The sequence below is a fragment of the Chelonia mydas genome, chromosome 1 (assembly GCF_015237465.2).
Source record: "Chelonia mydas isolate rCheMyd1 chromosome 1, rCheMyd1.pri.v2, whole genome shotgun sequence".
In the NCBI taxonomy this organism is placed as follows: Eukaryota; Metazoa; Chordata; order Testudines; family Cheloniidae; genus Chelonia; species Chelonia mydas.
The window spans coordinates 48,330,888-48,352,158 of record NC_057849.1 but is presented as its reverse complement, the minus strand read 5'-3'; the positions used below and the strand labels follow the sequence as shown (position 1 = coordinate 48,352,158).

General features: G+C 42.0%; 1 protein-coding gene across 3 annotated transcripts in view; it reads right to left on the bottom strand.

Annotated features, from left to right (window-relative positions):
* The window catches only part of PDS5B (PDS5 cohesin associated factor B), a 259,687-nt gene that overhangs the window by 157,874 nt on the left and 80,542 nt on the right, over positions 1-21,271 (bottom strand). For all 3 annotated transcript variants that reach the window (XM_037892188.2, XM_037892184.2, XM_043531708.1), the window contains exons 4-6: positions 20,082-20,168; positions 19,898-19,995; positions 19,060-19,186 (exon numbers count right to left, since the gene is read on the bottom strand). In XM_037892188.2, the coding sequence (XP_037748116.1) occupies positions 19,060-19,186; positions 19,898-19,995; positions 20,082-20,168 (312 nt within the window). The remainder of the gene's footprint in view (positions 1-19,059; positions 19,187-19,897; positions 19,996-20,081; positions 20,169-21,271) is intronic.

The window sequence follows — 21,271 nt, the reverse complement described above, 5'->3', positions numbered from 1 at the left end:
GTAAGGAAGAAGTTGTTGTTACTCCATCAGGAGAAGGCAACAAAATATTTATAGGAGGTTACTCTGACTGACCTTGTCATTCTTCCTCCCCCATAGCCCGAGCTCCGTGAACCCAAGTCAGTTGATATGGGTCAGTCACGGGTGTTTAACTGAAGTGCAGACATACCCTCAGTGAACAGAGGACTGACTATTTCACTCAACATTCCCTTTTGGGGTTCTTAACAGAAAAAGCAGCTGTCTGCCAACAACTTCTGCAACAAGCTTTAGCATCATGGTTAGAGGCCTGAGTGGATACAAAATTATATCTGTGGATGTGGATATCCGTACAGCTGCAGGGAACCACAGTGGAGAAAGCAGCAGCATATTGGGCCTCCGCTCGCGGGAGCCAGAGCCCCATGCTGGCAGCTCCTCCAGCATGGCTGTACCATGCCCAGGCCCGCCCACTGGGGAAGGCACCAGGCTCACCAGCAGCGGTCCATGGTCACACTGCTATGTGCAATGAGATGAGATGCACACTGTTGCATGGAAGGGACTCTCTAGTCCTAAACCCAAGACATGTCCTCACCAGAGTGGGCCAGAGAGAGGAATCCCTCCATGAGCTACATCCTGAACACCACTTGGTACATGAGATTTCACTTCCCTCATCTGCTCAGTGTCCTTTTCCTTCATCAACTTATTTCTTTTCTCTCCCCCCCCCCCCCGCCCCCTTTTGCCTTCTGTTTAACAAGAGTCTGGCTTAACTAGCCATAACTGCCTATTTTGAAACAGTGCTATTAATCAGTGACTAGGGTGTCAACCAAAAGCAATGTCCTAAACAGCCCAGTGCTGGTACAAGTTTGCCAGGTCTCAGAGTGATAAGACCATAAGCTAAGCCTGGGTTTTTCCCAGCAGTGAGGCTGCAAGTCTAAGTCCACAACAAAGATAGAAGCTGAATTTTCTAACTTTGGTATTCTTTTCTCCCCCCTTTTGCCTGTGTTTGTCTTGTTTTGTCTTCTGAAAAAACGGAATCAGACTTAAACAGAAACAGCTCCAGCCCACCTCAATTAACTTCTCTTTTCCCCCAGAGTGATACAACTGTCAAAAAGGGGGTGTTGTCAAAAGAGGTTTTTTCCCTTCTAAAAGCTTTTTCCTGATAAAGGGAAAGGGAACAAAGGATGTTGTTAAAATGAAAGCCTTATTTAATACTTACTTCAATTTCTCTCTTTTTTTTTTTTTTTTTTTTTTTTTCCTTTTATGCATCTTCAAGCACATTTGTTGGCAACCAGTTGGGAAAAACAAGGCATAACCCCAGTGCCACACCTAGCCACAAGGAGGCACATGGGGTGGCCCAGTCATCTACAGTGCCTATGGGTCAACCAAGAACCGGGCAACAGGGACACATTGTGCTAGGTACTATACAAACATGGAATAAGTCATAACCCCTGTCCAGATGAGTTCACAATCCAAACAGACAAGACAAAGGGGTGGGGAATGTATAACATACAAGCAGAGTGAACCAGCATGATGGGTCAAACGTCATGTTATCTCTTATGTATTTATTTATTTAAATCCTTTCAATGGGATGTTAGGAGGAGATTACCTAGATCATGGAAAGGAAGGGAGTGCAAGGGGATGGAGCACACAGCTAACCTGCACAGTGAGGAAAACATTCAGTGTGAAAACTGCAAAACGACTTGGACAATATTATCAGTTTCCATCCCAATGCCTGGACTGCATGCGGGCAGTTGCTCTACTGGAATCAAACATTCCTATTTTATGAGGCCAGAAGGGACCACTGTGATCATCTAGTCTGGCCTGCATAACACAGGCCACAGACTTTCTCTGAATTAATTCCTGTTTGAACTAGAGTGTATCTTTTAGAAAGACAACTAATCTTGATTTTAAATTTGCCAGTAATCGAGAATCCACCACCACCCTTCATAAGTTGTCCCAATGGTTAATAATCTCACTGTTAAAAATGTATGCCTTATTTCTAGGGTTGTTAATTGCAGTTAACTCATGCGATTAACTCAAAAAAATTAATCGCAATTAATCGCAGTTTTAATCACACGGTTAAACAATAGAATACCAACTGAAACTTATTAAGTATTTTTGGATGATTTTCTACATTTTCACATCTATTGATTTCAGTTACAACACAGAATACAAAGTGTACACTGCTCACTTTAGATTATTTTTATTACAAATATTTGCACTGTAAAAATGATAAACAAAAGAAACAGTATTTTTCAATTCATCTCATACAAGTACTGTAGTGCAATCTCTATCGTGAAAGTGCAACTTACAAATGTAGATTTTTTTTTGTTACATAACTACACTCAAAAACAAAACAATACAAAACTTTAGAGCCTACAAGTCCACTCAGTCCTATTTCTTGTTCAGCCAATCACTCAGAAAAACAAGTTTGTTTACATTTGAAGGAAATAATGCTGCCTGCTTCTTGTTCACAATGTCATCTGAAAGTGAGAACAGGTGTTCGGATGGCACTGTTGTAGCTGGCGTCACATGCCAGATGTGCTAAAGATTCATGTGTCCCTTCATGCTTCTACCACCATTCCAGAGGACATGCGTCCACGCTGATGATGGGTTCTGTTTGATAACAATCCAAAGTAGTGCAGACCGACGCATGTTCATTTTCATCATCTGAGTCAGATGTCACCAGCAGAACGCTGATTTTCTTTTTTGGTGGTTCGCGTTCTGTAGTTTCCACATCAGAATGTTGCTCTTTTAAGACTTCTGAAAGCATGCTCCACACCCCATCCCTCTCAGATTTTGAAAGGCACTTCAGATTCTTAAACCTTGGGTTGAGTGCTGTAGCTATCTTTAGAAATTTCACACTGGTACCTTCTTTGCATTCTGTCAAATTTGCAGTGAAAGTGTTCTTGAAATGAACAACATGTGCTGGGTCATCATCCAAGAACGGTATAACATTAAACATATGGCAGAATGCTGGTAAAACAGAGCAGGCGACATACAATTCCCCCCCAGGGAGTTCAATCACAAATTTAATTAATGCATTTTTTTTTAAACAAGCATCATTAGCATGGAAGCATGTCCTCTGGAATGGTAGCCAAAGCATGAAGGGGCATACAAATGTTTAGCGCATCTGGCATGTAAATACTTTATAATGCCCCCTACAACAGTGCCCATGCAAACACCTGTTCTCATTTTCAGGTGACACTGTGAACAAGAAGAGGGCAGCGTTACCTCCTGCAAATGTAAACAAACTTGTTTGTCTGAGCGATTGGCTGAACAAGAAGTAGGACTGAGTGGACTTGTAGGCTCTAAAGTTTTACATTGTTTTATTTTTGAATGCACTTATTTTGTACCTAATTCTACATTTTTAAGTTCAACTTTCACGATAAAGAAATTGCACTACACTACTTGCCTTGGGCGAATTGAAAAAAACTGTTTTTTGTTTTTTTACAGTGCAAATGTTTGTAATAAAAAATATAAAGTGAGTACCATACACTTTGTATTCTGTTATAATTGAAATCAATTTGAAAATGGAGAAAACATCCAAAATATTTAAATAAATGGTATTCTATTATTGTTTAACAGTGCAATTAATCACGCGATGGAGATGCATTTTTTACTCGCTTCACAGCCCTACTTATTTCCAGTCTGAAATTGTCTAGCTTCAACTTCCAGCCACTGGATCGTGTTACACCTTCCTCTGCTACACTGAAGAATCTTCTATCAAAATATAATTCCTTGTGTGGGTATTTCTAGACTGATCAAGTCACTCCTTAACTTTTTCTTTGTTAATCTAAATAGTTAGAGCTTGTCTTTCACTATGAGGCATGTTTTCCAATCCTTTAATCATTCTCTTGCTTCTTGTCTGAACCCTTTCCAATTTAGCAACATCCTTCTTGAACTGTGGACATCAGACCCGGACAAAGTATTCTAACACTGGTCGCACAAGTGCCAAACACAAAGGTAATATAAACTTTCTATGCCTACTCGAGAGTCCGCTGTTTATACATCTAAGGATCCCATTAGCACGTCTGGCCAGAGCATTGCACTGGAAGCTCAAGTTCAGCTGATTATCCACCAGGATGTCCAAATCGTTTTCACAGTCACTGCTTTCCTCCGTTCCATAAGTAAGGCCGACATTCTTTGTTCCTAGATATGAGAGTTTATATTTGGCCATATTAAAACACATTGTTTGCTTGCACCCAGCTTACAGAACAATCAGAATCACTTGTACAAGTCAACTATCCTCTTCATTATTTACCATATCCCCAACCTTTGGCTCATCTGCAAACTTTATCAGTAGTTATTTTATATTTTCTTCCAGGTTACTGACGTATTGAATTTTATTGGGCCAAGAGCCAATCCCTGCAGAACCCCACAAAAAATGCCCGCTCCATGAGTCCTTATTTAGTTATATTTTGAGACACATAAATTAATCAGTTTTTAATCCTGTCAGTCTCTGGCTGAGGACCTTATAGTTTCTTTGCCAAAATCCACATGGCTAGGGGGCCAGGTGGGGGGGAAGGGGCGTGCCACATAGGTCATAGTGCCCACAGAGGGGTGTTTCCATTACACAGTTCTGGGGGTACTGGGAGAGGGTTACCCCCAGCTAGGCCCCATTTCCCCCTAGTGCAGCAGAACCTGTTGGCACCATTGTTTGCAGCTGCTGTGCCTGCTTTTAAGATAAGCTAAGCAAGTAAATTCTGGATATCATAGACACTGAAGCTTGAGACAAACTCCACTGTGCCATTTTACAGGGTCGGTTTCTCAGAGGCCAACAGCCCTAATATGGTGGTTTGTGAACCTTCCAGACCTCGTGTTTCTTTCAGGTTTAAATTTTAGTTTTTCAAACATACTGCTAATGGTTATTAGTAGACATGAGCAGTAATAATTTTTTTTTGCAAAACAGAAAATCCTAAATTTTGGAAAAAAATTCATTCTGCAGAAGAACAAAAATGAGAAATTTCTTATCTGAGAATTTTCTCTTTTATGCAGCTTCTCTCCAAATTCATTACTAATAAGTCAATGCCCCCCACCCTGTGGAATTGGGAGTGGCACAGTGTTGTTGCTGCAGAATCTAAGACTAAGCGCCACCCTTCAGCTCAGGCCACCAGAAGAGTTTTCCATAGCTGTAGAAATACTCCAACTTATTAAGACAACCTGAAATAATGTATTAAATTAACCTTAAAGGCAATATATGTTTAAATCTCACTCTAGAGAAAAGTTTCAAATTTATATTCTCATCATTTACCAGACTATCAGCGTAGGCCGAATTTGGAGAGAAGCTACTTGGGGGAAGGGACAGCTCAGTGGTTTGAGCATTGGCCTGCTAAACCCAGGGTTGTGAGTTCAATCCTTGAGGGGGCCATTTAGGGATCTGGGGCAAAAATAGGGGGATTGGTCCTGCTTTGAGCAGGGGGTTGGACTAGATGACCTGCTGAGGTCCCTTCCAACCCTGATATTCTATGATTCTACTGACCGAAAGTTATCAGGTAAGAAATTTCTGATTCTGTTGCACAGTTTCTATACTCATTCATTACTCATGGGAAGTAGCTAGAAGTGAATCCCAGAAGTCGGGGTGGAAAGTTTAATTATTATAGTAGAATAATGGGCAGGAACAGAAATTCCCCCGACATAAAGCAAGAACTTTTTAAACTTAGAAGTTTAAATTGCAGAGAGATGGCAACTTACTTTGCAAATCTTCCTCTAATGAGGCTCATACACACACACACACACCCCCCCCCGACCGAGTGCCTCCTGCAAATATTTTCCCCAGATGCCTAGCATGCCAACTCGTGCCAGATTTTTACATCTTGCCTTCAGCAACTTTGAGGCCCTGAGGTTTTGGCAGATTGGATATAATAAGATGAACAGAGTACAATTGGCATATGTAATCAATAAGCTCGAGATGTATCTTCAGAGCTCTAGGAATGCTAATTTATGCCACAACCTTCCAAGGGTTAGAACAAACTGATGGGAGAATTATTTCCCAAGAACAGTGCAAAATGAAACTTTGCTTGAACAGAAAGGTTTCTGGAGCCACAAGAATAACCTCTTCCTCATGATAAAAGCAGTTTAGTTCTTGTATGAACCAACTCCAAAACTTGCCTTTCAGAGGTCATGGCAAATAGAAAGGCCAGCCACAGGGTCATGTAATCAGTCATTCTGACTACACTTCACACTTGAAGAATATAATGTGCCTATCTACAAAATACCGGTATGTTTGGTAACCACTTTTCTAAGATGCTTGTTTGCCAGACTCCAACCAAACCTTCTGGAGAAACTCTAGCATACGTGAAATCACCAGAAAAAATAGCTACTAAACTGTATAGTCACTGCTGTTCTTAGAGATGTTTTCTCCACATATACATTCCACTGGAAGTGTCCAATTCATTCAAATCAGAGACTTTTGCCAGCAGTACCACTAGGTGGCACATGCAACTCTGTCCTCTTTGTGAAAAGGGGCATGGCTACTTCCCTCTGTATTGCTTCACACCGAAATCTAATACACAAAGTAGCAGGAAAGGTGGGAGGATTGTGGAATGTACATGTGCACAATACATCTAAAACACAGTTACTTAGGTAAATAACAATTTTTCCCCATTGAGTTATTGTGCACATATACATTTCACTGTAGGTGACTCCCCAGCAGTGATTTCTGATTACTTGAAAAGAGACTGCAGCACTGACTTGCCAAATTGGCATCATCCCAGGAAGTTTGAGTGATAGCACAGCATCTGACAGCCATTTTGCTGGCTTGCAAATATCCACTATAAGTATATTACTCAAGCAAGCTCATGAAGTGGTATGAGCCATAGTAGAATGGGCCATTATTTTCAGAAGGGAAACCTCTTCTATATTATAGAAGATCTTGATACAGTCAGAAATCCAGTGAAATATATGCTGACTACCCTTTAATCCTTTCAGCAAAAAGGACAAAAGTCTAGGACACAATCTGAAAAACTTCATGGGGTCCAGGTAAAAGGAGAGAGCCTTCTGAATGTCCAAAGTTTGAAGCCTCTCTTCATCTTTGCTAGAATGAGGTTTCAGAAATAATATTCAGAGGCATGACTGAGGTAGAATGCAGATATAACCTTCAGCATACACTATGAGAAACCATGTCTGTGTTAAATGTCATAAAAGGGGGTCAAGCTTGTGGTGCCTGCAGCTCCAACACCCTTCTCGCTGCAGTTTTTATTTACAGCAATGATGGGGAAATTAATGCTAAAGGCTCGAAGGCAGAATCAATTAAACCAGACAGTACTTCAGGTCCCTTGAGGGATCTGTGAAAGAGACCATTTAAAAATTTATATCCAAGTTAGTTGAAAAACTGACAACTCATCTATGGTAGATGTAGCTTCCAACTCCAAGATACATGTTCCTAGAACTCAGCCCTGGGCTCGGTACTCCCGGAGTCCAGCTGTCCGATGAGGTGGCCAATCCCTTCTATCAGAGGTCACAGAATAGGAGCACCTTGAGTGGGGTCCCAGGATTGTAGGAAACCCCCAGGGGTTCCAAAAGGGCTGCTGCATTAGCATAGGCCCATTGTGACCACTAAGCCAAGCACTCAAAGGCACTCAAGTGCCTGGATCAATGGCAAGGTAGGGATGACTGGAAGAGTGCTAGCACCGATTTCTCGGATGAGGTGTCAGTCTGGTGACCACGAAAAAGTAATTCCCACCACTGCCATATATCGGTGCCAAGGCATGGAAGCCTGCGTCGGGGCCAACATGTTTGGTTTCCCCTTAGACAGTACCACAGGACCCAGTACAAGACAATAATTGGTGGCCACACACACTCATGTCTGCTGGCACCGATACCACCAACTCCTGTACTGCATGTGACACCAGTACTGACAGTGATGGCAGGTCCGTGGCAGCAGCACCGCCTCTGGTGCAGACAGCACTGCAATAGCGCTGGTACCACACTGTCCCTCAGGCTAAGTTCCCTGTAAGCTGCGCGGCCACGCAGTTGCACAGCAGCCTATTAAGCGCCATGCAAACACTCAGGGCTGCAGCAGGGAGAGGCGCCTCTCCCCCAGCCCGGGATCTGCCGCAGCGGGGAAAGGTGCCCCGGCCCCAACCCCGCCCCAGCCCCCTGGCCAGGGGAGAGGCGCTTATCTTGTGGCTCCAACCCAGCCCAGGAGCTGCCACGGAAGGGAGAAGCATCTCTCCTCCACAGCCCAGGTACTGCTGCTGGGAGAGAGAGCTGGGAGGGGTTCTCTCTCCCCACTGTAGCCCCAGAGCAGCCTGCACCCCAAACCCCTCATCCCCAGCCCCACCCCAGAACCCACACCCCAACCCTCTGCTCCAACCCTGAGCCCCTCACCCTCAGCCTGGAGTCCTCACCACCCACACACACACACTCCAACCCTCTGCCCCAGCCCTGAGCCCCCTCCACACTCCAAAATCCTCAGCCCCACCCCCGCCACATTAATTTTGTTATGTGCACCAACATGGAGGTGATGTGTCACACATCACCTCCACATTGGTGCACATAATAAAATTCATTCCACACATGTGTGGGAAAAATTAGAGGGAACACTGCCCTCCAGTGCCAAAGGGTCAGCTGGTACCAGACTCAATGACACCAACTGCTGCGATGCTGAGGCTGAGTGGCGGCGTGACTTAGGTTGCACTCCTCTCTGCTCCCCATACCAGGCCTTCTTTGGTGTCGGGGCACAACCCTTCTTGGCTGGCTGCTTCTTATGCCTCTTCCTCGGCATTGGGGATGGTGAACGGTGCCATGACTCTCGCCCAGTGGCAGGAGTGGTCCTCACAAACGCCGAGGTGCTTGGTGCCAAGTCCAACCAGCTCAGCTCAGAGGAAGTTCTCAGTGCTGCTTCCATAAGCAGAAACTTCAACCTGGCTTCCCAGTCCTCCTTTGTATAGGCTTTAAAGTCTCTGCAAATATGACAGTGATCCCGATGGGAGGCTCATCCAAGCACTCCAGGCAACTAGAGTGCAGGTCACTCAGGGGCAGGAGACACAGGGCCTGAAGCCCAGTAACTGAGGCATGCCTCAGTACTGGGTATGGACAAAACTCCACTAACGAATGTAGAAAAACAAACTATACTAATGAAGACTAAGTATTGACAACTACTAATTATATACAACTATCAGAAAAACAGACCACAGAGAAAGCTTACCATAGCAAAAAGAACCGTTTCAGAGACCATCATGGTCAGAAAAAAGGAACTGAGGGGGCACGGGGTGGGCTGGACCTTTTTTATCAGTGCTATAAGCATGTGGCACCAGAGGGTGCCTGAGTTGCTCCGATGGGTTCCGCTGAGGGGGGGAAATTTCCGGCAACTGTTCTCAGGGCGCCCACGCACCTACAGCAGAGTAGGCATGTGCAAGCACTCAAAGAAAAACTTTAAGACAAATCACCATTTCTTTGTCCTCATGGGCAATGAGGTATAAATAGGACATTTGTTTCTTACAGGTCCCTTGCCTAAACAAATTAGGTAACTTTTGTACCTATCGGTGACAGGAAAAGGAGCCCTGCATGTGACACACTGCTTACATCATGGGGATTTCTACAAGCAAAAAACCTTAAACAACTATTAACTAACTAAACTATAACTGTATTAAAGTGACCTATAACTATATACAAAGCAGAAACCAGTTTCTAAGCTAACTGAAGTTCAAGAGCAACAGGGAGCTCCAATTCCTGCCATGGGCAGTAAGAAGGAACTGAGATGGAGCAGGTGGCCACGCCTGTTTTATGCTGTTGGCTCTGTGCAGGAGGAGAGCATAGACACATGCACTGCCTAGTGGTAGTACTGGCAAGTCTTCAACACGAGGGCATTGAGCGCACACACCTACAGTAGAATGTATACGTGCACAATCACCTGAAGGAGAACTTTGGGATTATTAAATTTGCATTTCAATTGCATTTAGAGGTTACAGCCCCATTGTGATGAGCTCTGCACAAACACAGAAGTAGTCCCGGCCCCAAAGAGCTTTCTGTCTCCTCTTGAACTGTAATGTAAATTTGCCAGATCAATGAATGAAATATCCAAGTTACATCTGGATACCACACTTTACTGGACATTAATCTAGAATCCATGCTCAATCCATGCTTACACTTTTCTTCCAGTGCGGAAGCTTTTAACTGTATGTGTTCCCGATCTGAATGAAGAGGTCCCTGCTTCTAGAGGTCTGGTGTTTTGTGCAGATAAAGTGTGGCATCACTAGCTATCTAGCAAGTCCAAAGTGCCTTCAGGTCCAGTGGAGGACTATGAAAAGGACTTCAACTCTCCTTTTTCTCTATCCTTTACGTGAACTGTCCTGAAGGTAGCAGGTTTTTTGTCTATCCGTGACATTGTTTCCATTGCAATAAAGAAGCTCTGATCTCTGGTTACTCCCTGGTTTTGGAAAGGATATAAACACTCATGCTTCAATCGTAAGTCAACCTCTAATAGTAGGAGACGTCCTCTGAGTACCATAATTGCTCATTATGTGGTTTCTTGTACCTTCTACTGATGCAGCTGGTACTGGTTACTGCCACAGACAGGGTACTGGAACTGATGGACCACTGGTCCAATCCCATATGGCCACGTCCATGGAGTTTGGAAAAAAACAAACACCAACACCATCCTAATAGAGATGTCAAAATGAACTAAAAGGATGCATTTTATGAGATTTCGGAAATCAACCCTCCATAAAGAGTAAGCAAGGGTCTAGAATGAAAGTTGGGTTGACTTTTGGCTTCTTGTTTCTACTTACCTGCCCACCAAGGTGCATTTGGATGTGATCTGAAAACACCAAATTTTGCATTGTATCAAATGCATGGTTCTAGGTCCTCACAAGAAATTTCTGAAGGTGCATTGAGAAACCCACTCAGGAGATGAAGCGAATACATGGCATGAGTAATCCTAGCCATTGGAAATAACTGACTAACCCTCAGAAAAAAAACTGATGCAACGAAGTTTGGATCTCTGCAAATCTTACCATTAGGGCAATACCCACCCATGTCTTTTGACCTCTGGGTGAGCAATTCTCTGCATTAAGATCAAAAGATGTAGTTTATTTTGAAGACCTGGTGGCTCTGAATCCTCTCCAGCTGTTGTCCATTTATGAACAGGTCTGTTTCAATGGACAGGGTACTGATTAGCATGCTGCCTATGAATGGGTATAGGGTGCGTAACACGCAATCTGTGCCTTGCTGTGACTACCACCAGCCACCTACGACTCTGGGTGCAGGGGGTGACTCAGAAAGAGAGTCTTGTACAGGAATTGTGAGCTCTCCTACACAAATGCTCTTTTGTCTGTCATGCTGAGGATTGTTAGTTTGGAGGAAAATTTATGTAGGTTTCTGTGGAAGCGTCAGCTACAGAGTTTTCTTTCTGCCAGGGTAACAGTCCCTTTTTAGGTACCCTTGATGTGGTAGCAACCTACAGATTGCTATGCTGGCTTTGACAGTGAGAGTTGAGGCCTCTCTGCAATCTTAGCTACTAATTTCATTAATGTTTCCCCCAATAGCTCCTCACCTGTAAGTTCGGATGCATAAGGTATCTGTTTAGGATGATCAATGGCTATTCAGGAGTATAACCTGGCTTTCTTGTAGCCACCAAGATATCCATTGCTCCTCATAAATCACATCAAGGGTTTGACCAAGACAGAACCCAGGATATCTCTCTCCAAGCAAGGATCAAACGTCTAGATCAGTTTCTCAACGAACAGTCTGTGGACTGGAATCAGTCCCTGAGATCTCTGATATAGTTTAGAAAGGCAGCAAGCTGGTTTCAAACATCAACAAGGTTGAGAAACACTATTCTAGATAAGCCACTTGTTTGCCACAAAGTATCCTTTCTTTACTAAGTGTATGAAAAGATTTTGGTCTGAATGGCTATCACTAAGGCTCTGAAATTGCTATGCAGTGTGTCACCATTCGGAGGGTTTGTGGGATCTTTTCGAAGGAAGTCCCCTTCTGATGATGACTGTCTTTCACTCGTGGAGCTACTGCTGCAGAAACCTTAGGCTCCCAAAATGTATTAAATTTGTGTTTTTACAAAAACATTTTAGTTTAACATTTAATTTAATCAGATATTCTCATTTGGCTATTATGATACCCTCAAAGGCCACATCAACAGGAAATTATGCATCTACTAATGCTTCAAAGGGATCATAATATTAATGAGTTCCTTGCAAGCCACTGATAAGAACGCCTATACTGGGTCACACCAAAGGTCCATCTAGCCCGTATCCTGTCTTCCAACAGTGGCCAATGCCAGGGGCCCCAAAGGGAATGAACAGAACAGGTAATCATCAAGTGATCCATCTGTTGCCCATTCCCAGCTTCTGACAAACAGAGGCTAGGGACACCATCCCTGCCCATCGTGGCTAATAGCCATTGATGGACCTATCCTCCATGAACTCATCTAGTTCTTTTTTGAACCCCGTTATAGTCTTGGCCTTCTGACCAGGATTTCATTTGGTGACCCCCTAGTTCTTGTAACACTTCCATATTTACTTTCTCCACACCAGTCATGACTTTAAAGACCTCTATCATATCCCCCCTCAGTTGTGTCTCTTCCAAGCTGAAAAGTCCCAGTCTTATTAATCTCTCCTAAAACGGAAGCCCTAATAATTTTTGTTGCTCTTTTCTGAACCTTTTCCAATTCCAATATATCTTTTTTAAGATTGGGCAACCACATCTGCATGCAGTCTTCAAAAGGTAAGCATACCATGGATTTATATAGAGGCAATTTAACATTTTCTGTCTTATTTTCTATCCCTTTCTTAATGATTCCCAACTTTCTGTTCAGTTTTTTGACCTCTGCTGCACATTGAGTGGATGTTTTCAGAGAACTATCCACTATAACACCAAGATCTCCTTGAGTGGTAACAGCTAATTTAGACCCCATCATTTTATATGTATAGTTGGGATTATGTTTTCCAATGCGCATTACTTTGCATTTATCAACCACGAATTTCATCTGCCATTTTGTTGCTCAGTCACCCAGTTTTGAGAGATCCTTTTGTAGCTTTTGTGTCTGCTTGGGACTTAACTATCTTGAGTAGTTTTGTGTCATGTGCAATTTTGTTACGTCATGGTTCACCCCTTTTTCCAGATCATTTATGAATTAGTTGAACAGGACTGGTCCTAGTACAGACCCCTGGGGACACCACTATTTATCTCTCTCCAGTCTGAAAACTGACCATTTATGCCTACCCTTTGTTTATCATCTTTTGAACAGTTACCAATCCCTAAGAGGACCTTCCCTCTTATCCCATGACAGCTTACTTTGCTTAAGAGCCTTTGTCAAAAGCTTTCTGAAAAATCTAAGTACACTATATCTACTCGACCCCCTTGTCTATATGCTTGTTGACCCCCTCAATAGCCTGTCTTAGAAAGGTCCTGTACATGATTTGTTTTTGTGATGCATGTATGGTATTTCTTCCCCCAGTTGTTTAAATGGGAGAGGTAGCATGCTATTCATCCTGGCATGGAAACCACACAACGGAAGACAGGTACTGGTACACATATCTCAACTGGGGAAACAGCTTGTTAAAATATCCTCAGAGAGCTTAACAGCTCTACCTGCACCCCCAGGCTGCTTGGCACCCAGGTAAATACTGTAGAAGCAATCAGGGGCTTTGCCTAGTAAATCAGGATCATATATTGCACACAGGAAGAGATTTCTCACCCTCTATAATCCTAGGGTTGTACAGCTTTGTGGGGAGTGGAATCCTCATGTGCCTCTGCTCTGGTTACAGACTGCCTGAAGTGCTCCTAAGGCTTTAATGTGGAGTGAGCCTGTGGAACAGGGAAGGGGTGGAGAGCAAGACCCTTTCCTTAGCAGAGCAAAGGTTTATGACTGATGATAAGTCACAACTCCATTCCACTCTTGCCTCAAATGCAACCCTCTTTCCCTGGCACAGAGGTGGTCCTTGAGCTGAAAGCCAGGTAGGAACAATTCCCTTTAGGCTGCAGCCTGAGGCAGGACTGCACAGGAGGGACAAGATCCTCTACATGCCCAGACATGCTGCAGGGTCAGGGAAGGATGGTGAGCACAATACAAAGGACTGCAAGACATACTTTACAGGAGAATAACCCCAGAAAACACTCCCTCAGGAGAAGGCAAAGGAGAAGAGGTTTAACCTTTGATTTTCATCCTACTTGTTGATAAATAATACTAATCCATACCTTGCAAAGGACACACTTGTTTTTTGCTTTTTTGGGACCCGGAGTTTGCAAGACAGTCAAGAAAATCTCTTGATTCACAGTAGGAAAAAGGGGAGTTGCATAGGAGCCCTGGTTCTTTGCCCAGAGAGCTGACAACCCACTTAAGCATACGAGGGACACTGGATCCTTTTGGAAACTTTCACCCCATCCGCCCATCTCCGACCCGGGTCTGTTGTGGGACTTACCCCTGAGCCAGCCAGATAGTTTCCTCCTCAACCTGAGACTCCCCCCGCCCCAAAAAAGCTCAGAAGCTCCTGATAAGGCTTTTCTGTGTTGCAGTCATGGCTCCTCAGGGCATGGTGAAAGACCCAACAGGTTAGTCTGACTGAGCCCCATACCCTGGCAGTGCAAGGTTTGTCCGGCTGGGAAGAGGCAGGACATAATTCACACACTGTAGAGCCTGTAACTACTTCCTCACATATGAAACACCGCTTAAATTTAGACAGGTGTTTGCAGGGCAGCTCTGCCATGGCTGAGTGGGGACAGAGTAGTCCAATAGGCGGCAGCAGATGGTGGCTGAAACCAGAACGCTACCGTTTACCCAGTCCGGGAGGGAGGAAGGGAGGGAGAAGGAAGACTACTAAAAGTCACATACACGAAAACTATTAAATAAAATATTTTAAAACAAAATGGTTGGAAGAAACTGAACCACCAACTTATTCCACTGCTAGAGGCAGAAAATCTGGTAGGTTGAGCTGAGGGCAGAGATTAGGCCTGAAGCATCAAGCAACCACATTGGACTGCCTCTGAATTCCACTAGTTGGAGGTATTAGGCCATTTATAATGAATAATGACAGAAGCTGTGCAAGAGAAAGTCTCTGAATTTTTTGTAAAACAGCTGCTAGGCCTCCAAAAGGACAGCCTGGATAGCTGGCCAGGCAGGTAGTGGGCACCCAGAAAACTGCTCAGAAGCCTGGGACCCTAGAAGCCTGGTCTCCCAAGACATCCAGGCTCTTGCTTCCCCATCCATCCGTCTGTTTTCCAAGAGAATTTGGTGAAATCAACATGTTATGAAGAACGCTTGATTCAGAGGAATCAGTATTTTCCAATGGAAAAAACCTTTGTCAGAAAATTTCAAATTTCAGTTAATTTTCCCAGGTAGGAACATCTGTAGTTCCCTCAGGAATCTTGTTCAGCAACCAGTGGGAAGACAGATGATCTGTACAATCTTGAATAGGAAGGGTAAAAAAGCACAATCTCTCTATTATGAACAATTGTGACAACTCCTGCACTACTTAAATTAACTTTTAGTCTCGTATACCCAAATAAAAGCCTTAGAAAATGGCAATTACTACAAGACTTAAACCACTGCAGGACAGAAAGCTATGCTGCATATATATCACTAAACCCCTTCTTCTTCTACCCTCCCCACCTCTAAAATAACTATCCTGTAAATTTGACTCTACAGAGCTCTCCACCCTGCCCAGCTTGAGTAACACGCACCACTTGTAGTTCCTCCTAGCTAATGATAAACAAAACAAAAAAAGTGAGATTGTACTTTTTTTTTTTAAACTGACCCTCTGAAAAAAAAAAAAAAAAAAATCTATAGTCAAGCTGATTAAATGTCCATTTCTAAGTCTTTAAAGGAAATGGTAAGAGTGTAAGCTATGTGCATATGTAGAAGAAAAGGGTTGTGGGGTTTTTTGTATTGTGTGGCCTGTGACTGACCCTTTTTTCTTTCTGATGGCAGGCAAAAGCCCTGCCCAGGTAGACTCCTATATCAGCACGGGCAAGCACATCTGCTTGAAGAGAAGTGAGGGACTGCTGCAGGCCCTAAAACATATAAGAAGGTGGAGGCACCCCTGTAAACCAACTGTAGCAGTGGTGAGCTAACTTCCTCCCCATAGGAAGAGAGAGCTGGGAATCATAAGAAGCAGATATTCCCACCATACTTATGCAGCCGGGGGGCGGGGGGGGGGGGTAGACAAGGCCTAATTCTCCTAGTGGTCTTTTGATTTCTGCTGGAGGTATATGGGAGCTAGGTACCCTTAACCTCTCATGGAGAGAGGTGGGCTTTTTGGAATAATGCAACCTCAATTTCCATTTCTTGGTTTTTTATCATTTGAGGAATTTTGCTTTTTTCTTTTTTTTTTTTTTTTTAAAAGCTAACATTTTTGTAAAGTAATATACATTTAAACCACTGATATGTGCCTTCAAACTCAGGCTTCACCTTAACTAAGTTTTTGTGATGAAATATAAATATATCACTTGTATTGACTATGAAGCCTAAAATCTGTGTAAAAAAATTTCAGAATACTGGCTGAATAACCAGATGTAAAATACAGACCTGTATTTTGCATATTTAGATCACAACAGACTTAGATCACATACATACAAGTCTCAGAACATACTTATGCAAATTATGCAAATAATTGTAACCATTAGCGAGCATGTATTTAGGGCTTCTGATTTGTGATTTTAACCAGTAAAAACCCACAATACAAAAAAATTAAATCAGTGTTTAATCCACTAAAGATCAGAAAAAGAGCAGAAATAGTTACTTGAATCTAAAGGCTCGTCTATATAGAGTACTAATGAGAAATATAAGGGTGTGATTTCAAAAGCGTACCATCATGCTGCGCATTTTCTGGTCCACATAGACTCTGTTGGTGCACATTAAATGTTTGTTAGTGCACTTTAATGTAGTGCTGTTTGAAACGTTAAAAAAATTAAAACGCATTTCAGAATAAGAAGAGATTACTCATTACAGTATATACCCCTGTAATGAGTAATGTATATTATATGCATTACTCATTACTGGCTGTACAAACAGAAAGCCCCCAAAAACCCAAATTCTTGGATTTCTACTACCGAAAACTTGATAAAATAAACTTCAAAACACAAAATTAATAAACCCCAAAACACAGAAGCCCTGTATATAATTAACATTAGAGTAATAAAAAAGGCCACCTTTTATTAGCAAGAGGAGGGAGAAAAGCCAGAGTTGAAGCCTTACACAATTCAGCGGGTTTCCTGCCAATACCTTGCTTTTATCCACTATAAACTTCCAAAATGCCCATCTGAGAGCCTACTATTCAAACCAGCCTGCACAGTGCTCAATAATACATCCAATCTTCCCTGAATATTTTAACTTTTATTCTATAAGGGTCAACGAACTACTTTTATTCGATAAAAGTTTAGAACTTTCATGGAAACATATTGACCCATCTCTCACTAAAGATGCAGGAAAAACTTTCCACAAAATGATAGAGAATAATTTGTAAAGTCTAAAGATTAATGTGGCACAAAACACCAAATAAAAGACAGATGTTCAAAAAAGAGAAATTCCAAATTGAAGAAAAAGTCTTTAGTCTTGCTTTTACATTTTTCATACCCTGAGGTCTCCTCTAGTAAATCTGAATTGCACCCAGAAATTTTGGGGTCGATTCTTTTGTCACAGATAAGTACTGGTATTGCTCAAATTACATACAATATAGCTGGGTGTAAGAATGCAATTTGAATATTTTCAGTCAAAAAAGACTGATACAACAACTTAGGTGCTCTCTCTATGCCTTGAATAGTAAGATTGTCAATAAAAAACAGCATCTTTTCACCTACTTAAACTCTGCTTCTCATTAATCCCGGCAGCGCTCAGTCTGCAAGTGGCCCATGTCCCTTTGAGGTTTGCCATGATGATGATGAAATTCTACTCCTATTAATTAATTTTCTATGTTGAATACATAAAGGTGAGGTGTACAGAACATTGTACTACCTTGCTTTATTCTGTCAAAGAGCACCTCTTCAAAAGTCTGACTGCATTCTTTCCAGTGAACCACGCTCTCTTACATACTGTTCTGAAGCTGCTGAAATCAATTTACCCATAAAAAAATATGAAATTGCTTAAAAAAAAATACCAGGCAGCACCTGGAAGTGACAATCAAAATCTTTCACATATCCATCTACTGTAGCCTGTCTGTAGCAGTATAACATTTAAAAAACACTGAGGCCTCTTTTCTTGAAAAAATAGTTCCGTTTCAAAAGACTCTGTTCTCCCCTGAGTACATCTAAAGCTGTCCAGAATTTAAGTAGTCACATTTCCAAAACTATCTTACATGGAGATAACTGAATTTTGTAACTCATATAACTTTGCATCGTCTTATCTACGTTAAATCTTGTATCCAAAGTTCCACGAGATAACATCATGCATTTGTTTATACCTCAGAGCAAATCCAGCTTTCCTTCTTTTTTTAAAAATCCAAGGGTGATAATGTATACCCGAGATAAAAGTCTAAAACAGTCATTTCCCAGTTTGCCTAGTAATAACTGCATGATTGCATATAAGCTATCAAAGTAAAGCATCCATCCTTTTAGTATTTCATGTTCCACCATTTTCCTAATGTTTTTATTAACATCACAAACAATGTTGAGAATACATTATGATGCACTTAGTCACTAACACTTGTCAATTCAAGGGCAAAAATCATGAATTCGATTAATTTTGCCTCCCTTTCCCCCCACAATTTATAAAAGTATGGTACTTGGGCCTGTTCACCCATGTACAACTATAAAATCAAAATCATCATTAAAAATACAACAGTATCAACCTTGGTTTCAAAGGAAACAATACATTTATGCAAGGTTCTTACTACCCACATACCACTTAAATAAAGATGTCACAAAATTAACTTTCAGACAAGTCACAATGTAAATAAAGTTTACAAAGAAAAATATTTACAACGTTAGGCTACTGTTAAAAACCAAGACGAAACATTTTCACTTCATGACAACCCAATGAAAGCAATGAAATGTCACTGAGTTTTACATAAAATTGAGTCATAAAGGCTAGACCTAGTAAATTTAGTGGATTAATTCATTTCACAATTTGCCCTGTAAATTTGATCAAGTTTCAACATGACCGAACCATAAAATTCAACAGCTATTAAAGCTTACCTTATGTGCTGGCACTAGATTAACTAAAACTGTATCCAAAAGCTCCTGAGACACAGTATCTCCTTCACAAATGATAGAGCTCATCAAATCCACCATGTGCATGTGTACTTTTTGATTATGACCATTGCTGAAATTAAAAGTAGAATTTCTTAGCGTATATAAATATATGTACTATATTACAACAAAGTACTACCTCTAATCACAAGGCAATGCCGAAGAAATAGGCAGTGAATGCAAAAACAGCGCCTTTTTTTAAAGGAGCATTTCCTAAAGAAGTGGTTTCTAAATTTTGGCCTAGGAAGTTTGTTTCAGTTTCATTTGTTTTAAGGATATTATCCTGACAAAACCCAAAAGAGCAGAGCCAGAGTGAGCTCTCATTTTCTACTCTCTCATACACTATCTCAGAAATATTTCCCACACTTCTAACCTAAGATAATATCTAAATAAAACACACAACTAAATTTTTAAAGCTTTTGTATATTCAATAGTTGTTCTCCAAACACTAATACATTCTCAAAAAGAAAAGGAGTACTTGTGGCACCTTAGAGATTAACAAATTTATTTGAGCATAAGCTTTCATGAGCTACAGCTCACTAACTGAATCCTCCTACAAAGTATTATCTGAAAAACAAGGCAGAACATATACTTTTTTAATCCTAGGCAGCAGCATCAGTATAATAAACTGAATTCTTAAAACAGAAATGTTAAGCTTTGATTACTACAATATCCAGACTAAAAGCTTTAATGATCAAGCAGAATATATACAGATTCAAAGTTTATATATTTCAGGAAAACGATTCTAATTTAATTAAAACTACATCAATCAGAATATACTTACTTTATTACAGAAAACAGCGTTCTGTACAACTGTGTGAAAATTTCATTGCTGTCTTCTAGCTCAAAGCATATATTATAAGATTTGACCCAAGCAATATTCTGTGTTGGGGGGAAGAACAGGGTACAGCAGTTATTAGGAGAACTTGAAAAAGTAAGAAGAAGAAATAGTAATAATTTTAGCTTACCTCAAGTAAATAAAAATATCTATTGAACTGTGGGCTTTTTGTATCTTCTAATCCTTTCAGTTGCCTTGTTATAAACATAAATATATCCTAGAAAGAACAAACATAATAGTAATTTGTTTCATCATGTAACTTATGACTGCATTTAACTAAATTGTCTAAATATTCATTTTGAACTGTTTATCACATTCCACACTACAGAACTCCCACAAAAGCCAGAGAAACCAATCCTCACTGACCCTGGCAAGTAGGATGACAAATAAACCTATGAAGAATTATGTGAGTGATAGTAATCCTTAGAAAGTTTCACCTTGGTAACAAGGTCAGGAAGGAGTTAATGTTGGTTAAGTTTCACATGAAAACATTCAGCTTGATGGACAGAAGGAAGCCTAGAGAAAGTTCCATTCTGCAGTTGGCAGACATGACCCATGGAGTCAATGGAAAAGTTACGCATCCTCTTGCGAGCTGGATTTTCATTTCACAGTGCAACAGTTTTATCGGTTTGATTTTGGGCTTTTTTTTTTTTTAAATAGAATTTTAACCTGTATACAGTGTGTCTCCATCTCTGTTACCATTCAAGACTAGCATATTGAGCAATGCTTCCTCTAGTTTTTTATATCCATGTGCGGAATGAATTTTATGTGCCCGACTATGGAGGTGACATGGCGGGGGGGAAGGGTCCGAGGGGTTCAGAGTGTGGGAGGGGGATCAGGGCTGGGGCAGAGGGTTGAGGGCTCTGGGATGGGGCCAGGGCTGAGGGATTCAAACTGTGGAGGGACATGGAGGGGCTCAGGGCTGGGGCAGAGGTTTGGGGTGCAGGGCTGAGGGCTCCAGCTGGGAGGTGAGGGTTCTGAGGTGGGGCTGGGGCTGAAGGAATTTGGGGTGCGGGGTGCCCCGGGGTTGGGGCCAGAGGACTCCCCCCAGGCCTCTCACCGCTGGCAGCAGCTCCCGGGGCGAGGCGCTTCTCCCCACCAGCAACAGCTCCCGGGGCTGGGGAATAGGCGCCTCTCTCCACAGCAGCCCTGCACGACCCAACTTGGTCCCCTCCCCACGTACCTCTCTCATCTCCCCAGACTCCTGTGGCTGTGCATCTGCACAGGCCTCTGTAGCCTGCTGCGTGGCTATGCAGCTTAGAGGGAACTTAGATATTGAGCCCTCCTTTGACAAAAAGCAACCAACAAGAAAGGGTTATG